This window comes from Choloepus didactylus, chromosome 18 (genome assembly GCF_015220235.1).
Source record: "Choloepus didactylus isolate mChoDid1 chromosome 18, mChoDid1.pri, whole genome shotgun sequence".
In the NCBI taxonomy this organism is placed as follows: Eukaryota; Metazoa; Chordata; class Mammalia; order Pilosa; family Megalonychidae; genus Choloepus; species Choloepus didactylus.
Window position 1 is genome coordinate 49826874 of NC_051324.1, and position 15162 is coordinate 49842035.

The 15162-nt window shown below is 36.2% G+C and overlaps 1 protein-coding gene across 1 annotated transcript in view; it reads right to left on the minus strand.

The window, feature by feature from the left end:
- The window catches only part of TOP2A (DNA topoisomerase II alpha), a 35955-nt gene extending 22076 nt beyond the window's left edge, over positions 1-13879 (minus strand). Inside the window, exons 1-24 of the mRNA XM_037808714.1 lie at positions 13769-13879; positions 12732-12887; positions 12445-12535; positions 12068-12131; positions 10880-11025; positions 10556-10653; positions 10119-10331; positions 9101-9274; positions 8791-8892; positions 8549-8686; positions 7017-7155; positions 6131-6288; positions 5785-5910; positions 5361-5471; positions 5113-5218; positions 4911-5020; positions 4574-4666; positions 4055-4169; positions 3830-3951; positions 3114-3262; positions 1097-1328; positions 801-935; positions 476-676; positions 98-293 (exon numbers count right to left, since the gene is read on the minus strand). Of these exons, the coding sequence (XP_037664642.1) occupies positions 98-293; positions 476-676; positions 801-935; positions 1097-1328; positions 3114-3262; positions 3830-3951; positions 4055-4169; positions 4574-4666; positions 4911-5020; positions 5113-5218; positions 5361-5471; positions 5785-5910; positions 6131-6288; positions 7017-7155; positions 8549-8686; positions 8791-8892; positions 9101-9274; positions 10119-10331; positions 10556-10653; positions 10880-11025; positions 12068-12131; positions 12445-12535; positions 12732-12887; positions 13769-13789 (3196 nt within the window). The 5' untranslated portion in view covers positions 13790-13879. The remainder of the gene's footprint in view (positions 1-97; positions 294-475; positions 677-800; positions 936-1096; positions 1329-3113; positions 3263-3829; positions 3952-4054; positions 4170-4573; positions 4667-4910; positions 5021-5112; positions 5219-5360; positions 5472-5784; positions 5911-6130; positions 6289-7016; positions 7156-8548; positions 8687-8790; positions 8893-9100; positions 9275-10118; positions 10332-10555; positions 10654-10879; positions 11026-12067; positions 12132-12444; positions 12536-12731; positions 12888-13768) is intronic.
- Positions 13880-15162: the final 1283 nt, after the last annotated feature.

Consider the following 15162-nt stretch of genomic DNA (forward strand, 5'->3'; position numbering starts at 1 on the left):
TTGTGCCCTGCCACCATTACTCTCACCAAAAAATGTTTAAAGGAAATTTGGCATGATTGCAGTTTCAGTACAGGTAGTTATTATTCTAAAAACATACCAATGATTATTTTGCCATCTATTTTCTCTAAAATAAAGCGAGCCTGATTGTTCAGTTTAGCAGATTCGGCACCAAGCATCCCTAGAAGCCATTCTTTTCGTAATCCATAATATTTAAGCCTGAGTTCAAAGAAGTCCCTTAGGATATCCAACACTGTGTCATATTTCTTTAAACAGCCTACGTGGTCAAAAAGCACCTAGAAAGGGAAAACAAGGTTTAGAGCCAGGAATAGAGAAGTTGGCTAAACTTCATTAAAAGAGCTTAAGAGAAATGACTTTAATCATTGAAAATATAAAATCAGCCTAAGATATCCTTTAAAAATTGGTATTAATCTTTAATATATTGAAACTTATAAATCTCTCACAAAATGAGACATACCATTGAGTTGCAAGTGAGACTAGTTTGGAGTTTGAATACTTTGTGTAATCCAACTCTCTCTGCCTCTGCCAGTTTTTCTTCAGTCATCTTCACAACAAACTTCACAGTGGTATCTGTATGGTATTCCCTGTAGTCTGTTATGAGAGGAGGCGTCTTCTCAGTGCCATTCATCATGGGCTCTAGAACCTGTTCTTTATATGTCTAAAGAAAGAATAATCCTTTTGTAAGTTTCTAAAACATATGCTCCTGAATATTCAACAAGCAATAGTACAACAAGTGTTTCTCCTCTCATCACAAAATCAAAAAAGAAATCCACATTACTTGCCTGGGTCCATGTTCTGATGGGAAGCTCTGAGATTTCAATAGTTGTGGAATTAAGAATAGCCACTTCACCACTAATCACATACTGATTTGGAGCCAGCTCTTCAATAGTACCTTTGAAGTTCTTGTAACTCGGAAGCTAAATTGGCATTTTAAAAAAGAACTTTTGCTAAGTGTGATACTGAAGATAGAAATCACAACTGCATTAATAAATCTAACATCAAAATATGAAATAAATTTTATATTTGTTTTCTTTTTGAAACCAGAAACTAGGGTTCCAAAGGCACCCAGAATAGTTACCATTGGCAAAGGTTCTTCTCCATCCATCAAACGCCTGATGTTATTCACAACTTCACGGACATCAAAGTTGGGGATTTTGCAGGACCAACCAGTACCAATTCCTTCAGCACCATTTATCAGCACCATGGGTATAATAGGAATGTACCATTCAGGCTCAACGCGTTGGTTGTCATCATATAAGAACTTTAATGTGTGATCATCTTTTGGTGGAAATAACAACCGTGCCAAAGGACTAAAGAAAACAATCCAAAAATGTTATTTTACATAAATACTGGCTTTCACATTTAACTTCCATGGAAAGGACATGTGTCTTCTCATACCTATACATGACGATTACCTTGGCTTTCATTCAGTGGTGTATACTGAGCACTTTCTATGTGCCAGGCACTGGGGACAAAGAAATGCATAAAACAAAGTCTCAGCCCTCAAGGAACTCACATTCTAGTACAGGATGACAGAAAACAAACATACATTTTGTCAGTGGTGAGATGAAAGCTAAGAAAAAAAATAAAGTAGGTAAGAGTGATTGAGGGAGTTCTGAGGAAAGGTAAGCACTCTCTGATAGCATAATATTTAAGAACAGAAGCAGCTGAAAGGTTCTGAGCCAGAGTGACATATTTTTAAAAAATTGGCTGCTATGAAGAAAGAAGAATGGAAGAGGGTGGCAGCAATGAGAGTGGTCAGATCCTGGATATTTTTCCAATTTAGGGCCCATAGGATTTGCTGACAGATTGGACACAAGTGAGGAGAAAAGGAGCTGAGAGTGACTCCTTTTAGCTTGAGCTATTAGGAGGATAGAGTTCCATTTATTGAAACAGGAAGACAAAAGATTTAGTTTGGAATTATGTTTGAGATACTTTTTAGATATCCAAGTGGGAAACGTTGAGAAGGCAGTTGACATACAAATTTGGAGTTCAGTAGAGGAAAGGTCTGGAGGTTTCAAGTTATAGGACTGGATGGATGGAAGATAGTTTGGGAAGTAAGTTTAGATAGTGGGTAGAGGTCTGATAATAGGGTAGTCCACTGTTTAGAGGCTGGGAAGATGGGAAGAACCCAGCAAAGAAGACTGATAGGAAAGAGGAGAACCAACAGAGTCTGGTGTATTGAATACCAAATAAAGAAGGAAGATTTTCAAGGAGGATGAAATGACTATGTGGAATGCTGCACAAAGGTTGAATAAGAGGAGAGCTGAAAATTGACCATTCATAACGTACTTTCCATAGACTTGTAAAGGAAGTCAAATTTCAGTTGTGGTATTTGGGAAGAAATAAGCTCTTTTTTACTCAGACCCAACCTCTATATCTGGGATTTTTAACCTTGACACTTCTGACATTTTAGGTTGGATTATTTGTGGTGGGGGGCTATCCTGTATTTTGTAGGATGATTAGCAGCATCCCTGCCTCTGCCCAATATCACCATTTCCATAGTCATGACAATCAAAATGGTTCCAGACATTTGCCCTGGGGGGGTGGTGGTGCAAAATCTACCCTGGTTGAGAATTACTGCTGTATATAAAAAAAGAGAAGCAAATATAAGAAAAGGAAGTAAAAGCTTTTATAGTTTGGCAAGGAAATAGTGCTTCTAAGGGACACAAAGCCTCTGGCTATCAAATTGGAATAGGGTTTTGACTTTCTGCTCATTGCAAAGAGTAGCACAATGAAACTTTGAAGAACTAAAACTGGTTTCTAATTTTTTTTAATTAATGACTCAAGCACCTACATTAAAAGTACATTTTCTGTATGTTGAAAGTTATCACCTTTCTGTATATATGTTATATTTCACAATAAGGAAATAACTGAAACTGTGGAACTGTAACCCACAACACTCTTTGAAATTTGCTATTTGTTAAATTGCACCTTGAAATGTATCACTTCTATGTATATAAATGTTTTATTCCACAATAAAAAAAAAAGTACATTTTCTGATTAATTGAATTTTTGTAGTTTTGGTCAACTAAATCTCACATTGCATCAAAATTGGAAATGGTAATTTCACTAGATACTGAAAGCATACTGACCTGAGCATTGTGAAGATGTATCGAGGACTAGCAGAATCCTTGCCACCATGCAGCCTGGTACCAAATTGACCAATGGGCTGCAGGAGGTTCACATTATTGCTACCCACAAAATTCTGAGCCAAATTGATAATGGTCATCATTAGAGACATCTGGGGGAAAAAAAAGATTCATTAATCTCATCTGAAAGCTTTTAATAATGTATATCCATTGTTATGATTAAGTTTCACTATAATCCTGTAAGATTTTATGCAGTTCCGATTTTCAGTGACTTGTCCCGGGTAAGTAAATAGCAGAAACATTACCTAAACCCAAGACTTCTGGCTCAAAGTTCAGGGCTCTTGGTTTGCATTAATTTCTACCTATTAAGTCCTACTCATCCTTGAAGGCTTAAGTTTAAATGACTCCCTTCCTCTTGTCACTCAGCAGAATACTTCCTCCTTTATGTTACAATACTGCTCATTTCTATTATAGCATATATCACTTTATTCTACCTGTGTGTGTTGGCATCCTGGCTAAATTGTGATTACCTTGAAGACAGGGATCCACATTCTGATTTAAAGCAACAAGTAAGACAATCATTATATTTAAAGTTCTAGAAACTTATAGGTAGTTTTTAAAAACTGTTTTATACAATGAATGCAAAAAAGCATTCAACCATAAAACAAAACAAGAATACATGTTCATGTAAAGTCAAACACTATGGATTGTGTATTTACCTCACCATGATGATAAGAGGACATCTCAGCCACTGACCCAGCTAACTGGGCAACCTTCACCTCTCGCTTGTCATTCCGTTTGAAACAAGTAAACAAAACCTTTCTCTGACCTGGTTTCAAACCTTCAAAATGGAAGAAGAGCAAACATTAGTATTCTCAATTTAACCATTTTTGTGCATTGATTTCTATCTTACGATAAAAAGAGACTAACAAATTGGAACTCACCGTCTACCATAGATGGGATAGATCTTTCGTTATCAGAGTTTGAGAACAGGATAAGTTCCTTGTTTATGAAATCATTGTATGTCAGGTATGTAGTAGTTTGTCCGTACAAGTAATCCTGAAGGACCAAAGAATCTATATTACATGATCTAGTTTAAGATAAAAAAAGACCACTGGTCTTAATATTGCTTAATTTAAAAACAAAACAAAACAAACATACCTCTCAGAATTATAATATCTAAGACTTTTTAAGTCCCTCAAAAATACAGAATTATGCAGAACTATTTTATATGTTTTAAAAATAAAACAAATTAGAAAAAAATGTGCAAGGCCTTCATGATCTTTTAGGCCTAATACCTTTATGTATATCATGTAAATAAAAATAAGAATATTTCTACAGTAATCTAGTATATTAAATTTTTTTACTGATATAATGTCTTAGTAACTTTATTTTGCTATAATATTGATCTCAAAATGTCAAATAAGAGAATTCACTTTGTAGGATATATTTAAAAATTTTACCTCTGGAAGGCCAAGCAACTTCCGTTGTCTTCTATCCTCCATGAAATGAGTTAACCATTCCTTTCGATCATCTGTCTGTTTTTTGCTAAAGGCCTACAAAGAAGATGAAAAAGATGACACTGGTACTAATAGTTTCCAAAATCTCTCTTCTATAAAAAGCAAATAAATAAATAAACACCACTCACAAAGCTCAGTTTTCTAAAATATCTGGTCCCCTTTCTCTAGGATATGCTTACTAGAAACATTCTATTATATAAGATTTAAATGTTCCAATTGACTAGCTTAAGCAGTAATTCCTAAAAATGGAATGTATGTATGCAATATAACTCAAACTCACCAGACTGATTGCAGCATCATCTTCAGGACCAGAATATTTGAACTGGATCCGATGTCGTCTCATATCTGCAAAATATTCTTTAGCTTCTTTTGATGTGCTGGTGCCTAGACCTAAAAAATGAAGAGTACCAAATTAGCCCATATAATCTTGTACAATAGTATATAACAAAAATGAGAAGTTCTATATTGGTTTAATTACAAACCTTTGTAATACTTGACTTTCCATTTTTTATGATTTGGAGTAGAATTCTTCCATTCTTCAAATTCAGGAAGGCTGTAGAATGCCATTTCTTGCTTGTTTTTAGATACCTGTGGTAAAGAACACATAGTTGTGGCTTTGCACAATGCTGGGTCCCTTGCCTACCAGCACACATTTCTGGGGTCATATGTATATCCTGGTTTGAGGAGCAGGGCCTTAATATCCTTTAAGGTATTTTAGAGGTTAGTGTACCTTTACAATGGGAGTGATAAATTCCTCCAGAAAACGATGTCGCAGAAGAGAGGGCCAGTTGTGATGGATAAAATTAATCAGCAAGCCTTTGATATGGGAACCATCTTGATCCTAGAGTAAGTCACAGCACAAGAGAACTGTTTAGAAACTAAAGAAATTATAATCGACCTACAATTTCTCAAAAATTTTTCTGGGAGATAAGAATTTTTCTGGGAGATAAGAAATTTTTCTGGGAGAGTCAAATCCTGACTCACTTAACCTATACAGTACATATAATATACATAGATACAAGCATAAAACTTGATTAGATGAAGATTAGATAATAAATAAAGCTCCAGGTTAAGTAATTTCTTTTCATAGCTGGAAAACAATGCAACAGTAAGACATACTTAGTCAATATAAAATATTTGATAACAAATCTGACCTGATCTGTCATAATCATTATCTTCCCATAACGAAGAGTCTTCAATGAATCTTCATCTTCATAGTTTTTCTTGTACTGAAGACCCACAATCTTAATGATATTGTTGATCTCAGCATTTTCCATTATCTGAAATGGATATACCAAAATGTAATATTTTGTTTATAAATTTCAAAAGAACAAAGAAATACAACAGTATATACTCCTGGAGTTTTCTTGAGTGCTCGTATTTTGAATTATTAGCTTATATGCTTCAATAAGCCAAATGCTCAGTGAAGGAATGAATTATAAGCATGAAGTCCTGCATTATAAACTAGGTTTAGAATTTAAAGATAGTTTTATATTCTACCTGTTTATGAGAAGCTTCTCGAACATTGAGTATTTTTCCTCTAAGAGGGAAAACCCCATACTTGTCTCTCCCAACCACACCAAGGCCTGACACAGCCAAAGTTTTAGCTGAGTCACCCTCAGTCAAGATAAGCGTACACTCAGTGGAATTTCGGCCTCCTGAAATAAAAATTGACAAGTTAATATTAGCATATTTAGTTCAACCTCAAACATACTAACTCAGGCATGCTGTTAACAGACTTGTCATAAAACACAAAATAATTTAAAATTCATAACAAGTTGACTTAGGAGTGAAATGGAGTAGGTAAATATATATTTCAGCTAAAGTTCACAGTAAATAAAAAATATCTTAGTTTCTTTCTGATGATATTTATACTGCTGCTAAACATCTATCAGATCATACTATATTAAAATATTTGTTAGATAATAGATCACTACATAAACATTCTTGTTATATATACAAAAGTAATCATCTCAGCATTATTTATAACCACCCAAAATTGGAAATAAACTACATAGTCAGTAACAGGGAATTGGTTCTTTTTTTTTTGGTTCATTTTTAACAAAGTATTCTGTTGAATATTAAATGTCAAGGGGAAGATATTCATGATATGCTGTTCGAGTACAAAACAATATTATCAATGGTGATTGGAATTTTATTTTTTCAAATATTTTATATTCAAACACATACAGAAAAAAGATTGAAGGATATAAACCAGCAATGGTGGGTGATTTTAATTGACTATTTAATTTCTATATTTCCAAATTTTCTACAAAGAATGTTACTTTTGAAATCTGGAAAAACATTTAAATGGTAAAAAAATCAAACTGAATCAAACAAATAACTAAACTGAAAGATGTAAAGTTTGGAAACATTAGATATATACCTGCATCATTGGCATCATCAAGTTTGGGAATTCCCTTGATTCTATTATGTTTTACAGCTGAACACTTCTTATTCAACTGAACTTGGGCCTTAAACTTCACCCAGTTTAGTATGCTTTCTACAATACCACAGCCAATTGCCTGAAAATGAGAAGATTCATGTTAGGGAAGAAGGGCTCTGCCAGAAATCTAGAATATGAATGAGTCCCCATAAACTAAAAAACCTAAAAGATAAAAAAGAGTTAGAATTTCTGGATAGATGGTGGCATATCTTCCAGTCTTAGGTTATCACCAGTGAAGGAGGTGGTTCGTATTGTGCCATTCATATAATATTTACTATGCATTTACATTGTGCCAGGTACTGGGCTATTTGATGCAGATATGGAGGCTAAAACAAATTTGACATGGTCCTTGTCCTCAGGGAATTTAAGACACTCTGGGAAGCCAGAAATAAAATAAATTATGCAATGTTATGAATAAGTGAAAACTGTGCTACATATATTAATAACGTACACCCACTGTTACGTTGGAACAAACTTAGTTGGAGGGAAGGCTGGAAAGTAAAGCCTTTCCTAAGGAAGTGACATTTAAGACCTATAGTAATTGATCAGGTGAAAGCTTTTCAGGCAAAGGAACTAGCACATGAATAAGTTCTAAGGAAAGGAAGAGCACCATGCTTTTGAGTGACTGAAAGACAGCCGAACTGAAGCTTAGACAATAAAAGAAAAAGTGTAACGAGATGAGGTTTGAGATATAGGCAGGGGTTAGATTATGGTAGGGTCTTGTTGGCCAAATTAAGGAATTTAGACTTTTCCTAAGAGTGAAAGTCACTGAAAGTTTTCAAAAGTAAATGAAGACAAAATGGCATAATTTAGGGTACATAAATGATATTTTAATAAAATTCTTAAAAATAAAAAGCTTTAGAGGGGAAACAAAAGTAAATGAAGACAAAACTGTGTTTTAAAACAAGTATGAAGGTTAAGAACCTCTTACAGTAATCCAGAAAAGAGACGAGGGTGGGAGACTATTGAGGTATCCAAGAGATGATTCTTAACGGTTGGATTAGAGAGGAGAGGGGGATAAAGAGGAGGCTCCCATCAGTCCTTGCTTATGCAACCCAATGGTTGGTTGGTAGTATTTAATACCATAGGAAATAGTTTTGTTTTTTAGGGGGTGGGGAATTCATTGCACGGAGTTCTGTGAATATGTAGAGAATTCAGTTTTAGATACATTCATTGAGAGTAACTTTAGGGCATTAAAGTGAAGATATTTGGTAAACAGTTAAATAGGTTGAGTTCAGAAGCAATTTGAGCTGAATGGTGATATGTAATTGGGAATCATAAGTATACAGGTAGTAATTAAACTCCTGGTAAAACCAGTGAGGCAAAGTTGTTTTTCATTTTCTTATCAGATTGGGAAGAATTGGAAGATGTGCAGCATGGGAAGAATCATTGTTTCTGTGAAGCACAGAAAAGCAATGGGAAAAATAAAGTAAGGAACTTCTATTTTTATTTCCCATTAAGTAAGTACTCACAGCTTTGATGAATTTTTCACTTAAAAGACATGTAGATCCAAAGCTCTTGGCCTGCAAAGTCATGTTTTCCTTTGTCTGAGAGTCAAAGGTTGGGTTTTCAATTAAAGCATTCACAAAAATCCACATGTGATTTTTCACCTGCAATATAAGTTCATTATTAAATCACTAAAAACTTACTCATGATTTATAGCATTTCTCTTCTCCTTTGACTTTAGAAAACCGTGCTAAAATATCTATCATACCTGATGTGCTTTTACGGCAACACCACCCTTGTTCTTTTTCTTCACGACATCAACAAGTTTAGTCACAATCTGGTCAGCAACATAATCAACATGTCTGCCACCCTGATGAAGAAACAATACCAAAGTATAAAGATCTGTATCCTCAAAATAATAATATTCAAACATAAAACAAAACAAAAACAAAACTAAGCTAATTTAGCTTCTTTTATACCAAAACAGACAAATATTAAAGTTCATTTTATATATCAACAGTAATAACACTTAAATGAAAAGATAATTTATATAAAAGCTAATTCAAGAATAAAATTACCTTGGAAGTAGCAATGCTATTGACGAAGCTTATTTGCTGAAAACCCTTTTCACTCATTGTTAAACACACTTCCCACCTATGGTTTACTTGTTCGTGGATAATTTTCAATGGGTTGCCAGTTTCATCTACCTTGTCCTTCAAATACATGTCCACATAGCTTCGGAATCCTTTTATCTGTACAGGAATTAAAGGTATAAAAAAACAAGGAAGATAGACCCAAGAGAACTGAAAGCAGGGACTCAAACAGATATTTGCACACTGATGTTCACAGTGGCACTATTCACAATTGCCAAAAGATGGAAGCAACCCAAGTATCTATCAGCCGATGAATGGATAAATAAAATGTGGTAGATACATACATTGGAATATTTATTATTCAGCTATAAAAAGGATGAAGTCCTAAAACATGTGACAACATGGATAAACTTTGAAGAAATCATGTTGAGTGAAATAAGCCAGACACAAAAGGACAAATATTGTATGATCTCATTGATTTTAAACAATTAGAATAAGCAAACTCATAGATTCAGAATCTAGAATATAGGTTACCAGGGGATGGGGTGGGAATAGGGAATGGGAAGTTAAGGCTTAAAATGTACAGGGTTTCTATTTGGAATGATGGAAATGTTTTGGTAATGGATGGTGGTGATGATAGCACTGAAATATATATATGAATGTGATTAAAAGGGGAAATATTAGATTGTATATACGGTAACAGAACAAAAATTAAAAAAAAAATCCATGGAAGTACAGTACACAGTGAACTTTAAGTTAAACCATAGATTTTAATTGTACAATTATTAAAATGTGCTATTATCAACTGGAACAATTGTTCCACACCAATGCAAAGTGGTAGTGGTGGTGTAATGTGTGGGAATCTTGTATTTTATGCACGACTATTCTGTTTACCCACAACTTCTCTAATAAATTAAGAAACATATATACAAAAAAATCAATTTTGTACTCGATAATGATCACAAAGTTCTTTATCATCCTTAACACCCAGGAAAATACTCACTGGCAGCTTATTTCCATTGAGAAAAACTTTGACATCTTTAGTGGATCCAGCAATATCATATGCTCTTCTGACCATTAGTGCAACAATATCTTTGTCCAGGCTCTGCATTTTAAACTTAGACAAATCAGGCTGGAAGGTGATGCATGTATAATCTTCTCCATTAAAGGACTTGAGTTCCATCTCACTAGCTTTCCCCATGTTATCCATCCATGTCTAAGGAAGAAGAATAAGAAAGGTGAAAAATTCAACTCATTTCACAAATTAGAACTAAACAAAGCAAACTGACAAGTCCTAGAAAATAACCTAATAGATGTTCATGAATATTTTTCCACAATTTAATAGTTTATAAATTATATTAAATAATTCTAACCATTAATGCCATTATAAATTGATGCAGTTCAATTTATAATCAAGGTACAAGATACCTATTTACTTGCCTGTTTGAACATTTTCTTGTATTCTCTACTGGCTGTTTCCACAGTAAATTTGGTACTGAATATGTTACACAATTTGGCTCCATAGCCATTTCGACCACCTGGGCAAATAAACAAACAAACAAGAAAACATACACACACACCACAATTTGTTATTTCACAAACAGGTTTATTTCTTAATCACTGGCAGGAGGGGATGAGGTCTGCAATTCCAGCAAAGCTATTCGATTATGGAGATTTCCTTATTTTTAACCCTCATACCACAGAGAGTCATTGAAAAGACATTTTTTCGTGAGGATATGTTCTTTAGTTTTCTCAATACTTTACCTGTTACTTTTTTTTCATCATCATCATAGTTACTAGAAGTTAGGAGTTGTCCAAAGATGAGAGCTGGGACATACACCTTTTCAACTTTATGTTCAACGACAGGAATACCTTTTCCATTATTCCATATACTAATCAAATTGTTTTCCCTAAGAAGAGAAGATTGAAAATTTTATCATAAAATAAAGTTTAAACTCATGCTTAACATTTCAAATTTAAATATTGATACTATTTCTAAAATATATAAACTCACAAGTCTCAATTTTCTTTGACTCTTTTCATATATACCTTCTGAAATTCAGCATGTATTATCTTTCTCACCATGCTGAAATAGGAGTGGTCTATAATGCCAAGAGGAATTATAACAATAACAACAACCACTAAACAACCTTTTCCAACATCTGGGTAGACACTGATAATGTTGGAAAAATAGGAAATTTTTAAATGTTAGCATAAACAGAGGGAAATAGTTTATGTCTAATGGAAAGAAAAAGACACAAACTGGAAACTATTATTTTACTGCTTTTCAGAGGATTATTTGTACTCCCCTCGTTCCCTTAGCTTTTCCACCCACAAGTCACCTCACAAAACAAAAATAAAAGGCAAAAACATTATCAATCATAAACTGTCCAGCTGGCTAATAAAGTACTATACACTTATTTGAACTTATCTCTTAGTTATTATTTTAGGTTAATGCTCAGACAGACCACATTTTAGCTATAACTGGGTATACACTACAGTTCTCATTCTAAATAGTACTTAATAGTACCTTTAAAAAGGACTAAAATTATTCTCTACCACCACCTGCTGGCTTACTATTTATGTAGCATTATGAGAAAAAAGTTAAAAACTCAACTCCAAAACAGGCCAATTCTTTATTGGAGATGCTTGCTAAAATATTTAGGGGCTAAGCGCCATAATGCCCATAATTTATTTTGAAATGATTCAGAAAACAATATTTATAGATGGAAAAAACATGGCAAAATGTCAATAACTGTTGGATCTAGGTAGTGGGTACCATAAAGGTTGTTCATTTTAATGGTTTGCTTTTCTATAGTTTTGCAAACTTTTGTCAAAAAAAAAAAAAAAGGTCAACTTCACTAATAGTCGAAGTAAATGATGAAATGATGTAACTAAGTAATAACGATAACAATAAGGTATCACAAACAAAAGGTTAAGCGAAAGACATACGGATCAATTGTGACTCTAATACAAGACATTTTGGGGTCCCTTTGCTTGTTGTCTGCGGCGTTGACTGAAAAAAATAAAAATACATGTTTTTGAGAAATTAAAGTCATTTTTTAAAACATTCTTTAACTCAAAGATTTAGGGAAAAAAATTCCCAAACAGTACAGGAATAGCATTAACAAGATTGTTCATTTAGCAAGTTTTTGTTAATAGCACTGTTTCTAAGAAAGAACTCAATATCCTGGACTCCAGAGGCAGATCCAGTTTTGCCAACTGTTGTTTGAAATGACAGGACCTCTGGCTACAGAGGGTTTGGTAGCAATGAGAACCTCTTATGAAGGGTTTGACCTGTAGATCTTTTTATGAAAGAATTTACTCACCTAGAATCTCATCAAAGATTTTGTACAAACCAGGAACAAAAGTGACTTCCCTATAGTTAATGCCGATATCTTCATCATAAACCCACATTTGCTAGAAATAAGGCAAAGAAGTACAATTATTTTCACTTTATATTTCTTGTTTTATAATCATGATTACTATAAAGTATTCTGGATTAAATACTACAGTACATATGTAAACACTTAGGCAGTTCCAGTGACACTCAAAGTACAAGAGGAAAAGTACATACTTTAAATGATAAGTAATTGTTTTAATTAGCTTGTTTTACCTGGGTCACTAATTCCACAGAGCCAATGTAGGTGTCTGGGCGGAGCAAAATATGTTCCAATTGTGTTTTCTTTTGATAGATTCTTTCAACAGACAGTCTTTTCTTAGCATCTTCATTTTTTTTTATTTTGTTGATTTGCATGTTTTCATTTACAGGCTGGCAATTTAAAAAAATTGAAGAAAGGTTTTTTTTTTTTTTTTTAAGAGAAGAGTTTAAAACATAGGTGTATCAGAATCTATGAACAAAATGTCTACCATAATGATGTGCTTAAACATGCTATAACAACTTGTAGTCTTTTGGTACATATTGGTGAAATTTACAGTTTTCTACAAACATGACAATTAAACTGCCGCCTAGTTCCCAAGTGTCAGTTTAAACAGACATATATTATCTCACAAAGTGTATGATTTTCCTTGAATCAAAGTGTATAATTTTCCCTGACTCGCTCTCTAGATGTCATCAATAAAAAACACCCACTTCGTTCACCTAGTCCACAATTATTTATCAAGCGCCTACTATGTCCCAAGCACATAATAAATTCTAGTTCTGCAGCAGCAGCTTGGGAGACTACATCAATTCAATCATTTGGCCACGTTCATGTTTTGAGCACAGGAAGGACATTTTTTGAGCAACTCGGGTCCGCCAGTCCTCCAGTGAGCCAGGCTCTACACCTTCCAAGGTCAGCGACGTTCCACCCCACCTTCCCCCGAGGGGAGAGGAACGCATGTGCTACTAAAGGCCACACACGGCCCGTTATAATACAGATCCACCACAGAAAGAATTGAATTCTGCCCCTAGAAACAATAAAACAAAACCCAAGTCTGGCAGCCAGTTTAGCCGATAATCCTTCAATACTAGCACTATAAAGGGGTTTCACCTCAGTCACGATCACCCAGAGCCCAGGGAATATGAGCTCTCAGCCCTGGGAAGAGTTCCGAAGCGGCGCCGGCGCCCAAGGGCCCTCACCCCTCACAGACAGCCGGAGGGATGTCCCGACGCGCTGAGGCTCCCGACCCGGCCCCCTCCGCGAGCTGTACCTGCAGCGGTGACACTTCCATGGTGACAGTCGTGAAGGGGCTCGAGAACCCTGAAAGCGACTAAACCGGCGGGAGCCACGAGACGACCCAACACCAACCCGACTCTCCACAGAAGAGCGTCGGTTAGACTAGCTCGCTTAGTCCCAATTGAACCTTCCTCCAGCCCGCCCAAACCAGATAAGCCAATCCCTGACTCGCTCTCACACGCTCCTTCCAGAAGAACCAATCGTGGCTGTCCATATATAATCCACCTATAAACGGCCGAGTTGGCCGGGGGCTGTTCGAATAAACCAATTAGACAAGCGAGGCGGGACTAGAGCGTTTTCAAAAGGCACCACTCGGCGTCGTATCAGAGAGACAGATTAGGAATCTGGCCAATGAGTTGTGGCCGTTTGTTCTCTCAGTGCGGAAAGCTCTGAAGAGAGGAGCTGTAAAAGCAGGAAGGGATTATTTGAGGTGCCAGCCCTAAAGGAAAAGTGAAGAGGGTGAAAAGGATATTTATTCTCCTGGAACCGCTAACCTATTGCTCATCTCTGCAATCTAAAAACCGTCCTGAGGTGGTCAGTGAGAGGAATAGGAGTCTTAGCTCCATTTTCCCGAGGAAGCTGAGCGCCGGTTTACAGGACGGGCAGCCTAAAGATTTGGTTAAGCGAACGGGTTCTGGCGTCTACCTCAACTTCCCTTACCCCCAGGAATTTATTTCCAAAGAAACAATTTATGCTGCGGTTGCGGTTTTTAGTTTTTGTATAGTAGAAGAATGAAGAGAGGTCATGTAAAACAATACGGCATTCAAGTGCCCCAGTAGAGCCCCAACTGGTGATAGAGCAGCACAGGGCTGCGCAGGCGCTCAAGCCCACTGGGGCCGGTCCATGGTGTGTGGGGAGGTAGCGTATCGAAGTAGCGTACTTTTTTCGCCCATCATGCATTTCTCCCACCTCCTGGCCTAGTGGCGTGGCTGATCTGACCTTACGTCTCTGCCAGAGCGTTAAGACTTCCCAGCTGCCCCTCTCTAGCACCAGTGGTTGGGATGAAGAGGCTGCAACTCACCCTGGCAGTTGTTGGCGCTGGGGCTTGGACTTGACCTTTACACCTGGCAGAGATTTGGTCAGCAAGACCTGGGCTAACCCAGCCATGAACCCATCCTTGCTCCCCCACCCCCAGACTCTTCAGCTCCCCGTGTCCCTCCTCTATACCCCACAGTGTGGAAGTGGTTAAGGGAGCAGGACAGGGAGACCATGGGCCCTCCCATCCGACAACAGAGGTCAAGGCTGGGGCCCTTTTGCTTTCTTGGCTTCCCACACCAAGGAAGGAGAGGCAGAGTTGGATTGAATATCTTGATGGTCCTCAGGCTCCCTGAGCGCTCACTCCCAGTACTCTTACCTGGTCACTCGGAG